We start from the raw sequence: 13,117 nt of genomic DNA, 5'->3' as shown, positions 1-13,117 counted from the left end.
AGACCAGTTCCAGTTGCTGTGACAACTGTACATCTGGATAGGGAGGTTGAGAGATTTAACTCAGAAGACCGCATCTTCACCTTATTCCCCTTGAGCTAAGGACACTCAGTCCTCGCCCAATCACTCTGGTACGTCTTCAAGGTAGACTTCCAGACCTTCACAGACTTCGTTCACCGGCGATCCACAATGGCTCTTGGATGCTCAGAAGGCGACGCCTAACCGGCTGGAGAAAACACAGTCCTCAAGTGTAACAAGTCTTCAGGTCACATAGACAGAAAGACTTCACTGATGCCTAACACTCTTTGACTCTGGGTGTTTTGGGCTTTGTCCTCGCAAGGATCTCTCTCTCAAATGCTTCAGAGGTGAGTTGCTCTCAAATGACAAAAGTCGTGCACTAACTCTGAGCAGCCACCAATTTATGGTGTAGGGGGTGGGTTATTTATAGCCAGGAGGCAACCCGACCTGATTTGTCCGAAATGACCCTGGGTCACTAAGAAACCGACACGTGTCCAACGGTCGGATTTCAAACACACGCGACAGCTTGACTTGGGCTACAAGTAAGGCTGACTCATCCAGCTCTGGATAAGATTTTCTCTCATTGTCTTCGCTCGAAGACATAGGATTTTGGTTGAGCATCATTTCAGTCACTCTGACTTTGTTCACTTGGACCCCACTTAACAGTACGGTGGTTCCTATGACTCAACAAAGAAGAAAAGGAAACTACGAAACAACTATGTCTTCGCACTCCATAGTCTTCACATGAATGTCTTCTCATGTCATAATCTTTCACTGTGAATGTCTTCACGAACCACCATTGTCTTTAATGTCTTCACACATTTTTAGGGGTCATCTCTGGTGGGTAAACCGAATCAATAAGGTACTACTACCTGTGTTATCCTGCTATTCTCACAAACACATTAGTCCCTCAACCAAGTTTGTCGTCAATACTACAAAATCAACTAGGGGTGGCACTAGATGCACTTACACTCCCGCAACCGACGCCTCGTCCTGGAACCGACACTACTTCTCAGAGCAGTCGCCTCTCTCCAGAGGGTATTTATACTCCTTGTAACCATCATCAAGAGCAATCAATCACTTGATTTCAAACAGATATGTTTCTCTACAAGTTTGGTCAAACTTAATAGGTTTGAGTTTTTAAAAACTAATACACATTATATTTTGGCACAGCAAAGCGCGCCCAAACCATCTAGTAGGTACACTATGCTCCCTAATTTTGGAGCTCTCTCCTTTAATTAAAGTGTTCAATATCATATTTGGTTCATGATTTTGACTCGGTCAAATGATTTTATCAATTGAGGTGTTCAATTTAAATCGTGTTCACAATTTTGACTCGGTCAATGATTTTGATAGGTTATTTTGAATTTAATTCATGATTTTCATTTAATTGAGGTGTTTAATTTTGGATGTTTCATAATTTTGACTGGTCGGCAATTTCAATTGAGGTGCCCAAACTTTGGATCTGGTTCACGATTTTAACTCAGTCAACGATTTTGATTTTGGTTATTTTAAATTTGTTTCATGATTTTTATTGAATTGAGATGTTTAATTTTGGTTGGGTCAATGATTTCGATTGAGATGCCCAGTTTTGGAGTTGAACGGGTCAATGGTTTCTCTCAAATCAATTAGAAACAACCAGCATATAAAAAAATCGTCAACAACCATCCTATTAAAACACATAGTCATGCGCACCCTTCCATCACCTGGCAAAAAGGAATCATCAACATGCAACATTATAGCACGAATATAACATGCCGTCGCGAGTGCAGGAAACTTTCTCACATACATGTTGGTTAATTAGCACAGAATCACACCTTTTGAAAGGGACTTGGAAAACATCACATTTTTTTAGAAAAGGAGGACGACCCCCGGCCTCTGCATCTAGCTAGGCGATGCATACGACCACTTTATTAATTATTCCCACAAGACCTTACAAAGCCATACAACAGTAAGACTAAAGCCACCATCTAAGCAACAACTGTCGCTACACCTATCTAATTGATGAAGGAGCGCAGATAATCTGAGTCTAATACCAAACAGACATCGCAGCCAAACCTAAACATCTAAGACCTGAGGTCCCAACCAGGACGCCTGCCAGGTATGGGGCACCTACCAGTCCGGCGCACTCCTCAATCAGGACGTCTGCCGGGTATGAGGCCTCCGCAGCCACCTGCCACCAATCCATCTTCAGAATTGTACATGTACCGTGTCAGGTCTCTCTGCCATCGACGCCACCACGACGCCCGACAGCGTCGTCCTCCTGCGCGAGTCCATCCTCCCACAACGAACTCCGAATCAGCACCGCGCCACGCCTTCAAGATCCGTCGCCATCAGTGTGTAGGATGAAGCACCGCTCCACCAAAGAATCCGTCCTCTGGTCCCTCAATCACGTGTGTACCTCCAAGAATGACGCCCCCAAGGGAGGAATGACACCAGAGCGCCACCGTCATCCGATCATCCGATCTAGGGTTTCCCCGAGAGGTAGCAGAGAGTGGCCTTGAACTTCTCCACGGCGATGCCTTCAAGAAGGGAACAACATAGATAGGTAATAAGTGATGCAACAAGTGTACAACCTCTTTGTCGTAGCCGTGTCGACCTCAGCATCATTGTGTTGGTCGCTGAAGCAGTTGAGGTAGAGGTGGCTGTCGGAGGTGTGGAGAAAGATCTGAGGAATCTGTAGACGGCGTCCAGGGGACTGCTCTGTTGTGATCAATCGTTCTGTCGTTGGAGCAGCTCCGGTGAGCCGTAAGACGTCAAGGCTGAAGTAGCACAAGACAGACATCGTCAATCTCAAGTGGGATTCTAATAGCATCTCCAATAGATGATGTAAAATAGATGTAAAATTTACATCACCAAAAATCACCTGACTACAACAGATGAGGTAAAAATTGTTGACTCTGAACTTAACTGTCGAAACTGAAATTTACTGTGGAATCTGAATGCTACTGTCAAAACTGAACGCAATGGTAGCAGAGAGGCACTTGACATGTAGTTTAGGGAGGGCCTGCAGTTCATCTTCAACCTGCACCCCCCTAAGCCGCCAGCCACCACCGGCCGAACCGCTGGCCCTAGCGTCGCCTCGCCACCCCGAAACAACTCCCCACCATCGCCCCGGCCAGCCCTCTAGGCCCCCCGCCCCCCACCCTGAACCCTAAGATAGATAGTGTGGTACCTCTACAGTGAGCCCCCGTCCCCGCTGCAGGTGGTTCTTCCTTAACTCCGGTGAGCCCCCCCAACCCCTGAAAATCGACTGACCCAAAAGTCGATTCAGTTGACTGAAGTGTGGCTAAATCGGAGCAGAGCAGCAGCACGAGCGAGGGGGGGAGCAGCAGCAGCAGCGCGAGCGAGCGAGAGCCGGAGCAGCAGCAGCTGGGCGAGCGAGTGATCGAGCGAGAGCCGGAGCAGCAGCAGCAGATCCGGCTGGTATGGACGCCGCCGCCAAAGGGGCCTCGCACTGGGGGTGAGCCGCCGTGGAGATGTTGCCCGCGGCGCCGGCTTCAAGGTAGCCGCTCCATGGGGGTGCGGGATGGAGCACCGTCGGCGCCGGGAGGTCAAGTTAAGGAGAAGGTGCGATGCGATGAGTGTACAACCTCTTTGCTGGCGTCGAGTAGGCCTCAGCTTCGTCCGAGGAGTCGGTGAGGATGATGCGGTTCCGGTGGAGCACGTTAAGGCGGCGCTGTGGGGATGGAACAGCCGCGATAGACGAGGCGATCGTCGGAGCAGCTCCTTGGAGGTGGAGGATGGCGCGGCTGAACCGGCGGGACGACGAGATGGACGAAGGATCCTCATCCGGGGAGGTGGACGAGGGACGTCGAGCTGTTGCGGTGGACGACGTCGTCGGGGAAGAGGCTCCGGCTGGGCAGCAGTGAGGTGGCGGACGGAGGAGGGTGGGGTTTCGCGGCTGGAGCGGAGAGGTTATGGCGGCCTGGAATTTCGAATGGCGAAAAGGGGGTGATGGAAGGCGGTGAACCATGACTTAGGGACGCGCTTGTCCAAAATGTAGGGTGTGTTACAAAAGTACCCCCCCACCGATTTGAACTAGCGGCCCTTTCGACTCAGAGTTAGAAGGGGGATTTCACGTGTCGGGATTTGGCAGCTGGAGGAAGTTTTCGCGCACGTTGTAATTTCGGGATAGCAAGGCGCGGGTTGTGAAGGCACCAGTTTTGGGAGCACGATATCTGAATTTTCGGGATATAACAAGATGCGGGTTGAATTTTAGGGACAAGCATAACGTGCAGTAATATTGTACTTGTAGTACCAAATCAATTCGCACTTCCCTCAACAAAAAAACGAAAAAAATAAAACTATTCACATCACACAAAGAGAGAGTCTTGCCCCGTTTTACTATACAAATGCTATTCAAAGCTACTCCCTCCTTCCATCTATATAGGGCCTAATGCGTTTTTTGGTGCTAACTTTGACCAAATATTAGAGCAATAATATATGACATGCAACTTACACAAAGCACATCGTTAAATTTGTCTGTAAAAGATTCTTTCAATGATATAATTTTTACATTGTGCATGTCATGTACTATTAATCTTGTCAATAGTCAAAGGCGGCCTTAAAAACTCATTACGCCCTATATAGATGGAAAGAGGGTGTATGAATCCATGTTATGTCCGATTAAATATTTTTGCTTGCTGTATAATGCATGTAACCTACTCATACCAATATTTTAGTGCATTCCAAATGTCTATACTACCGCTGCAATTCGAACTAAATTTGAATTCGCTTCTCTATTTCAATAAGAATCTACAATCATGATTGTTGCCAACTTTAACCATCATTCGCGTATTACCTTAATAACACACCACATGATTACTATAGAGATAGATATGAACTATGTGTACTACATGAACTCGAATTCTATTTTTTGAATACACTTGATGTTGATTCCAAATAATAGTACATTTGATGTACTAACTATATATTCATAATCTAAACCATGTTCCATATGTACACCGTGTTTATCACACAAAGTATAGTGCCCCGCCCCCTACATTATGACAAGTATTTAGATCTGAGCTGCAAAAGCCACACATTAGCCCAAATTATAATCAATATTCTATGTATTATACATAGTACTAGCAAGATGCCCATGGGTTCCACAGAACATCAACATGATCAAGGGGCCTAATTTGCAAATATGGAGAGGGGTATGGATATCTTTTTCAAACTTGCCATAGTTCCTTCCCATCCGTCAGATATAAATCTGACGGCCTATATTGTAGGATGGCAGGCACACCATCATCAACAACTCCATTTTTTTATAAGAGCAGAGATAAAATATATTATATGTAGTATAACATGTTCATAACCAGACCATCTGTATCACCGTTATATATATTCACACATGCATCGGTTTAAAACACTATGATAAATTTTTCAAATATCCGAATTCGCTTTTTATAATGAAGTATGATATCTATTCGTCTTTTACACCCACACAATCCTCTTATCTTTGTAGCTAGCGCTAACTTTCTCTCATGCATGCACACGCCCGCATCCCTCTCACCCTCCCTCAGCATTCTCTAACTCCATTGCGCAAATTCATCTTTTCACTTTAGGTCGTTCACCCACGGTGTGTGTAGGTCCCCCATCTCCTTTTTTAGGCAGACATCGATCGATATGCCTCTTTAGCCAGCTGTGCCTAGCACAAACACAAGCTTCTTCTCTTCTCTTATCACCGTCCATGCCTCACTCCCACCATTCTTTTCATCGATCTCGTACTCACACACTCCTTCCCCCTCGATATAGTATGCCTCTCGTACCACCTCCTAGATGCATCCCTCTCTCTTTATCCTTCTCCTCGTGCCTCATTTGCTTCTAACACACACATGCATGTATACCAATCGATCTCCCAACATATACCTAGATCGACTTTAACTATTCCCCCCTCCCCCCATCGATCGACGTACCTCACAAGTTATGTCTCTCCTTTCTCTAACAAAGGGCGATTGATCTTCCTATGTAGTTACGTCTGCTTGCCGTCCGGGTCAGAGACGGAGCCGCCGACCGCGCACAGGGACCACCGCCGCCTGCACACGCCGGAGCGCCGCCGAGGGCCCAGCGCCTGCCAACGCTTGCCGAGGGCCGCCGCCGCGCGCCCCAGCGGACTCCCACGCACACCAGGGGAAACTGTCGTCGCCCCCAAGCCCACGCCGGCGCACCCCGCCTCCAGCGCGCCGCCAACCACCGCCACAATCCGCCCGCGCTAGATCTAGCGAGTCGTGGGAGAAGAGATCCCGCCGCCACCAATGCCAACCGGGCTTTGCCCGGCGGCGGTGAGGAGGAGAGGTCGGGGGAGGGACGAGGACGCGGCGGCGCTAGGGTTCCCCTCGGTCGCCGCACAGGGGCGACATGGGAAGAGTCGGGAGGACATTGACGTCTTATGTTCGTGCCAAACCCAATAGTCCATCATCTCTCTCACGTGTCAAACCCCATATTTCTTTTATGAAAACGGCGCAGAAAGTGCGTACAACCCTTCTAGTGGTCATATTATCCTTGAGGTGAATGGCTTGTTGGAGAATAGGGTGTTTGATCCGGTTAAGATGAATGGCTTGCTGGAGAATATGGTGTTTGATCCGGTTAAGATATCTCGTGAACAAAATAGGGCTGCACATTGCTTAGCGAGCAATTGTCAGATAGCACTGTGGCTTAACCAATCACCCTTTGTTGCTGAACTTCTCATGAACGATTATAACCCTGTGAAGGTGAGATGATTTTCGGTAAACAGTGACACTCGGGCATGGCTCGAAGGAGTACGAAGTGATCGGCGGCCAGAATTTTCAAACTAAGCAGTACGAAGTGATTGGCGTCATTGGATCAATGATGATCGGCGGCCGGAATTTCATACTAAAAAGAAGTGGTAAGTAGAGTCAACTGAGATTGGAGGGGTGTTTGATTCTTCAGATTTTTGGTGCCTGAGAAAACATCCTCTTCCGGTTTCCCAATTCTGCAGCGTCTGCCGATCCGTTGAAGAGAAGAAAAAAGGATACGAAGCTGCTGAAGACTAACAATATAAAAAGAAAAAGGGAGAACACTTCTGTTCTGTTCTGGACAAAGAGAAAGACATCATATTTCTTCTAAACATAATCCCCATAAAACCATCGACGCCTTCGGTGATGCATTTTAATCAAACAAATAGCATCAGCTATGTACGATAGTTCCCAAATTATGTATCAGATCAAACAAATCACCGGTGCGCATAACCAATAATACGACGAAGAAAAACTGCAAACATAACAATCTACCATGCTGGATCCTACCTTCAGCCTGAAGGCCATCCCCTTCTCTGTTAGGTTACTTGCTAATAAGCTGCGACGGGGTCTGCAAGAACCCTCAGTTGCATAGTATAGAAACTGTTATTATTCTTCTATCCTGGAAACCGATGACAGCACTCCGAGTTCCCAACTCTGAACATGAGGAGTGGGAGGAACTTCTAGTACGATGGTTGCCCGACAGCAAATATCTTTCACATCATTGACTACAAAACCCACATGATTTGCTTGGGAGTTCACTTCCTCTTCAAGAACCCTCCTACAAGCAGAGAAAAAAGGGGACCATATAAGTATGTTTTCCATGCTGTATTCACTACAACCTACAATGGTACAAGAAATTTGCCATCACAGTACAAGTTAGGGTATAAATAGCTAGGTTTGTCAAAAAAATATGACTCGGGGAGAATCTGGGGGGTGTCCGTTTCTCAAGATTCTGGGAGAATCGGCCAAAAGAACTGGGCCATATTCTTGAGGCGAATTAACAGAACTACGTAGTTAATTGCCACCAGAACTGAATTACCAGAACACAAGAATGTGAAGCTGCTCACCTGTTTGATGACCGAGTACTATGCTATTCTCTCCAGTGCCTCGCCCAGAAGCCCTTCTTCCTTGTTGACTCGCTCTCTGAAACTAACCGGGGTGGCCGGGAGCCAATTGAGAAATGCCTCCTCAAAAATGGCCGACTGAACGAGTCCTTCATGCTAATACTTGTGCCTAATCTGGGAACTCTCCTACTTTTCTTTTGATGCTTAGAGCTCCCATCTAGATCACCATCGAGTATCACATTTGTAGATATCTTGTTCTTTATCTTTGATTCCAGCTTACCGAATAGCTTCACAGTACATTGTTCACCGTGGGTGCATACGGGACAAGGAGGATCATATTTCTCAGCTTCTGCAGTTAAGCTATCCAGGCAGTCAGCATGGTAAACATGGCCGCACAATAAAACAGCGACAACACCCAGATCCTGGGCATTCCACGCTGACCTTTCCTTTAGTAGCTTTAAACATAGTTTGCACACCTCTTGGTCAGGGGAGACGGTAGTACGATTTGAAGCATTTGATCGAGTCATTTTACTTGAAACGGAACCTAAGAGCTCACTATCAATTGACCATCTCTCTCTTTGGGATGATGCAACCATTTCAGAAAATGTTCGCATTGACCAACCATCAGATGACTCTCCATGTGATCCTGCTACAGATAAATCATTGCTGCAGACTGAGAGCATAGAGGAGGAAGGCCTTCCTTCAGGAGAGTTGCTCTCATTGAGAGACCTGAGAGATGGAATCTTGCTGTCTGAGACCTGTCTATATAGTTGATATCCTGGTGAGCGACGTGCTTTCCTCATTGAGTCTGTATCCATCCCTAGAGAATGCCCCCTAGAGGATGAAGGATCTGCTCTGGATACTACAGGTGGTGTTGAAGGGACAGAGGTTGATGCCTTCGTATCTGAAGCAACACTTACCATGTCTAGTGATTTCCTGCAAAGCTTTGCCTACAAAGAATAGAGTTGTTAGAAATAAACTGTATCAATCTTAAGATTGCATATAACATAAAGTAGCAGCTACTGTATACCTCGGGGGAGGAGTGACTTGCAGTGGGTCTATCTGCTGAGCAAAAAAGAAAGAGATCAGCAAAAAATGATCAAGTAAATCAATAGTGAGGCGTGAAAACATAGTGATGTCGAACCATGTCCAGTGAAAAGGGATAACTGGATAAATGCAGTCACAATGCTATATAGTTTGAAGAATGCCACTTTAATTGCTCTGCCCACAGCAATGGTTTTATACTCTAGAATGCTATTCAACTCAATATACACCCAGATAACATGGTTCATGGCTAGCATTTAAAGCCATATTTTGGCACAGATACTTTTGCTCCCTCCTGAACCAGGCTGAAAGCTGGTTAGACCACCAACTACTGTGGGCATTGACAATGTTGTAGTCTAATATGAGGGCTGATCAAACCCTATATGCCGCAAGACGATGTTATGGCTGTGTTGCTGTCGAAACCTTGTGTATCATCTGGAGGCATTGATTCAGCGTTTGATGGTTTCCCTATATCACGATGTTGTTTTCCTGCTAGCTGTTGAACAGAACAATGTGTCCGTGAGCGGGTCTTCTAATCCTGGCAGCAGCTATGGCGATGGTGACCTGAGCCCCCTGGTTGAATCCTTGACGCCACACCACAACGTGCCAGCATAAACTATGACCCAATTCACCCTTTTCTATTGGTTTCATGGAGCCAGATCACAGTGATAGTGATTGAGTATATTCACTATATATGGGGGGATTTTTAGTAAACTGTCATCTTAGTGTGGTAGCTTTGCACGGCAAAAGGGATGGTGGTTGCAATGGCATATTTGGACTAGTAATGACAACAACGTTGTCCCAACTAGTTCATTTTGTACCAAAGAATTACTAGTGTTGTCCTAAAAGATAATCATGCCCATCTGGTTAGACTTATTTGACTACGAAGAACATCACTGTTACATCCCACATCCCAGCATGTTTACAGAATGCAACATACAAGAATCAAAACATGCCGCATATCATTGACTGAATTATTTACCTCTAGGATCAGATTGTGCAACTTTAGATGTTTCCATCTTCTTTTCTGATTTCTGCCACTTGACCTTGTGGAACAATTCAGAAGGGCTACCTCCATTAGAAAAGCCTTCAGTTGGTGCAATGGAACCACTCTTCGTTTCAGGCCGAATGCTTCCACTACTATGGTTGGACAAAAATGTGGGGATTTCCATTATGTCTTCTATATGTGTTCTGTTATCCCATCGGAAGCTCCATGATGGGGAGTGTCTTACATTCCTGTAAGCTGACACTTCAACTGGAATGATACATGGCTGAGGCCTCTGCTTTGCAGCTATACAGCAATTAGCTCCCATGTCGGCCGAGCAAAAGAAATCTATATGATGCTGATTTGATCACCCAAACTCAAAATGCTGAGAACCCATCCATGTGATGCAAATTCATGAGCTCGCTCTACCTGGCCGACATAAAAAGAGTACAACAATAAGGATTGCCTTCAATCAAGACATGAAAAATACATGAGTAAAACTACTATCTAGCTTAGACAGCTAGGGGTACAAATCAAAATAAGAAAGCAAACCCAACAAGGAATCTATGGAGCTTCTACAGCAAGCTATTCTCAACAAAAAAGTACACTTTGAAAGTAATGAACTTCAATAAATTTAAATTCTTGCATTCCATATGTTATCTAACATGGATCTATAAAAGCAGTATAAAAAGGAGGCATGGCCACCTATGTGTGGGAAATGGGAAAAGTGAGAGGACATGAAAGTCTAAAGAAGAAACATATTTTAATATGAAGCCCACATACTTGATAGTACGATCAGACAGGGTTCATCAATTCAAATTAGGGTAAAACTTAACCTTACAAAATTAAAAAGTGAAATTAATCACTTATTTTCCTATTTAATTTTGCATAGACTAGACAATATATAAATCATGGAATTGATTTAAGGGAAGGACAAAGTGAAGATTAGCAGCATGCATTCCACACATAAGTATCCCCTGATGGCATTTCTAACAAATTCTCCAAGAAGCTGAACATCAACATCCATAAAGCAACCATTTAACCTATTCACAATAAATAAATTTAAAGGGGAATACAAAAGGATGCTTGCGTATAATTGAAGGCACAAAGCAGGGAAGCCAGCTAACCACAGTGGGTGAAACTATGTGATAATGTTTAGGGAGAAAGCCGCCGTTAGGTGGACCAGTATCCAAGACATTCCAATACTTAAAGACACTCAAGGGGCACTGATTCCTCTCCCCACACAACACACTAGCATATATCACATTTATTCCCGTGTCAATTTCAGACCACAGGGCCGAATGACAAATAAATAATATCTTAAACACGGAATCGCATGAAAGCAACATAACAAAGAAAAACGGCGTATGCTTGTGTGACTCAAGCTCGAGATTATACTACCTCCGTCCAGGTTTATTGGTCCCCATTGTATTTCGTGCCAAATTTTGACCATAGATTAAACTAACAAAATATTCACGCATGTCACCAAACATTATATTTTTGAAAACTATGTTCAAATACGAATCCAATGAGATAATTTTTCTTGACATGCATTAATATTTTGTTAGTTAAATCTTTAGTCAAAATTTGGCACAAACTACAAAGGGGGCCTATAAACCAGGACGGAGGTAGTACAAAAGTAGGTTGCTAGGCGCAGTTCATCACATCGAGATGGCTTTGAATCCAGATTTCTTTTCCAGCGGGAAACAGTGCTGTAAAATTTTAACTATCACGACTAGTACATCATGAAGTGAAAGGATAGCCAGTAATCAAACAGTAAATCCAGCAGGCAATATCGCGAACAGGGGAACATCAGGTCAGGCCTATATCCCACAATCACAATTTATAAGATCACATAATAAGATTACCAAAAAGAAAGAACAGATTTCCGGAAAAAAAAACTAGCGGCGGTGGGGACCCGCACAATTCATCGGAAACTGGCCGCACGACTACCAACACTTCACCAAACCACCGAAATTCTCCGAGTTTACCCCACCTACCGCACCAAGCAGTCCCACAATTCGCGGGAATTACCTCGAATCACGCGAGTAGGTAGCCCCGATCAGGGAGTGGCGGCGTTCAGGCACTTCCCCCACAGCACCACCGTCGCGGAGGATCCCGGCGGTCTGGCACCGGGTCTGGATCTGGCAGGTGACAAGGACAGACCGCGGCGCAACGGACGCGCGCCGGGCTGGGCTACGGCTCCGCTCCGCTAGGGCTGGGGCTGTCCCCGGGAGAAGCGGCGAGCGGAGGAGAGGGAAGCGAAGGAGAGAGAGGGAGAGAGGTGGGGAGGGGAGTGTGGTGTGGGTATAAAAACTGGTAGGAATGGGTCTCCGCTCCGCGCTGCGGAGTATTGCTCCGGCCACACCGGTGGACACCAGGGGCGCAGTCGTGACGCTTCCGAGTGCGAGTGCTGGACCACGTGGCTCGCCGCGTGTCACAGGATGTGAGGGACCACTTGCATTGACCCTCTTGGCCATTCGGCTGCAACAGGTGTTGCCCGCTTGGTATCCAGCGGCGACTTCACTGGATTGTGGGCCATCTGTAGGGATGCGAAAAGTCAGTGCCGTTTTGTTTTCCTTTTTCTGTGCCGAGTGAACAAGTGAACTTAGGAGTAACATCACACACTCCAATACAACTTTGCTTATGTGGAGTGTGTGATGTTACTCCTAAGTTCCTCCCCATTGTGACCAGTCTAAGGCTGACCATAGTGGGGGTAACATAAGAGCATGGTTAATAATATAGCCAACAACTGGCTATATGAAATTGCCATGTCATTTGTAGCCAACCCAATAGCTCACTCATACAATAGTTAGGCTAACTCCACCGCGTGACCCATCCGTGACCCATCCGGTCCGAATTTGTCCGTTTGGGATAAAATATGACCCAGCGGTAATACCCAAACGGACAGAGTTGTCCGTTGGACGCTTTTTTGATCCTTCCCAACCCCAAACCTAGAGCAAACTTGATCCAAGAATGCTCCCGAACGGACAAAAAACGGCCACTCTCCTCGTCCCTCTCGTCCGCTCCTGTCCGCCCGTGCCTTCCCTCTGGCCCACAAATCAGAGACCGAGAGGCTGGACGGGATGCGCGGCTGCCAGGGCGCGGGCTGGGTGTGGCGCATGGCGCCGGCCGCCGGGGCGCGGGCTGGGCGAGGCGCCGGCCGCCGGGGCGCGGGCTGGGCGTGGCGCGCGGCCGTCGGGGCGCGCGGGGCCAGCCAGCCCACGGAGCGCGGGCACGGG

At 46.5% G+C, this 13,117-nt stretch overlaps 1 protein-coding gene across 2 annotated transcripts; it reads right to left on the bottom strand.

The window, feature by feature from the left end:
- Positions 1-7,077: 7,077 nt before the first annotated feature.
- On the bottom strand, positions 7,078-12,201 carry LOC119275760. Of its 2 annotated transcripts, none has more exons than XM_037556666.1 (5): positions 11,910-12,201; positions 9,873-10,304; positions 8,877-8,911; positions 7,850-8,796; positions 7,078-7,560 (listed from the first exon to the last, which is right to left on the bottom strand). In XM_037556666.1, the coding sequence occupies exons 2-4, from the start codon at positions 10,201-10,203 to the stop codon at positions 7,873-7,875; spliced, it is 1,290 nt and encodes a 429-aa protein (XP_037412563.1). In that variant the 5' UTR covers positions 10,204-10,304; positions 11,910-12,201; the 3' UTR covers positions 7,078-7,560; positions 7,850-7,872. The 2 variants fall into 2 exon arrangements, with proteins under 2 accessions (XP_037412563.1, XP_037412564.1); XM_037556667.1 differs by having other exon boundaries at positions 8,877-8,908; positions 11,910-12,200.
- Between the last annotated feature and the right edge of the window lie 916 nt (positions 12,202-13,117).

This window comes from Triticum dicoccoides, chromosome 3B (assembly GCF_002162155.2).
Source record: "Triticum dicoccoides isolate Atlit2015 ecotype Zavitan chromosome 3B, WEW_v2.0, whole genome shotgun sequence".
NCBI lineage: Eukaryota > Viridiplantae > Streptophyta > Magnoliopsida > Poales > Poaceae > Triticum > Triticum dicoccoides.
This window is presented reverse-complemented; position numbering and strand designations above follow the sequence as displayed.

What these genes read in the sequence shown, in the direction of transcription:
- LOC119275760 (XM_037556666.1), bottom strand. Translation starts at nt 10,203, where the DNA reads ATGGGAGCTAATTGCTGTATAGCTGCAAAGCAGAGGCCTCAGCCATGT. An exon ending in TGCACAATCTGATCCTAGAG is followed by an intron (nt 8,912 to 9,872) that starts GTAAATAATTCA and finishes TTTTTTGCTCAG; the next exon opens with CAGATAGACCCACTGCAAGT. An exon ending in CAAGTCACTCCTCCCCCGAG is followed by an intron (nt 8,797 to 8,876) that starts GTATACAGTAGC and finishes TATTCTTTGTAG; the next exon opens with GCAAAGCTTTGCAGGAAATC.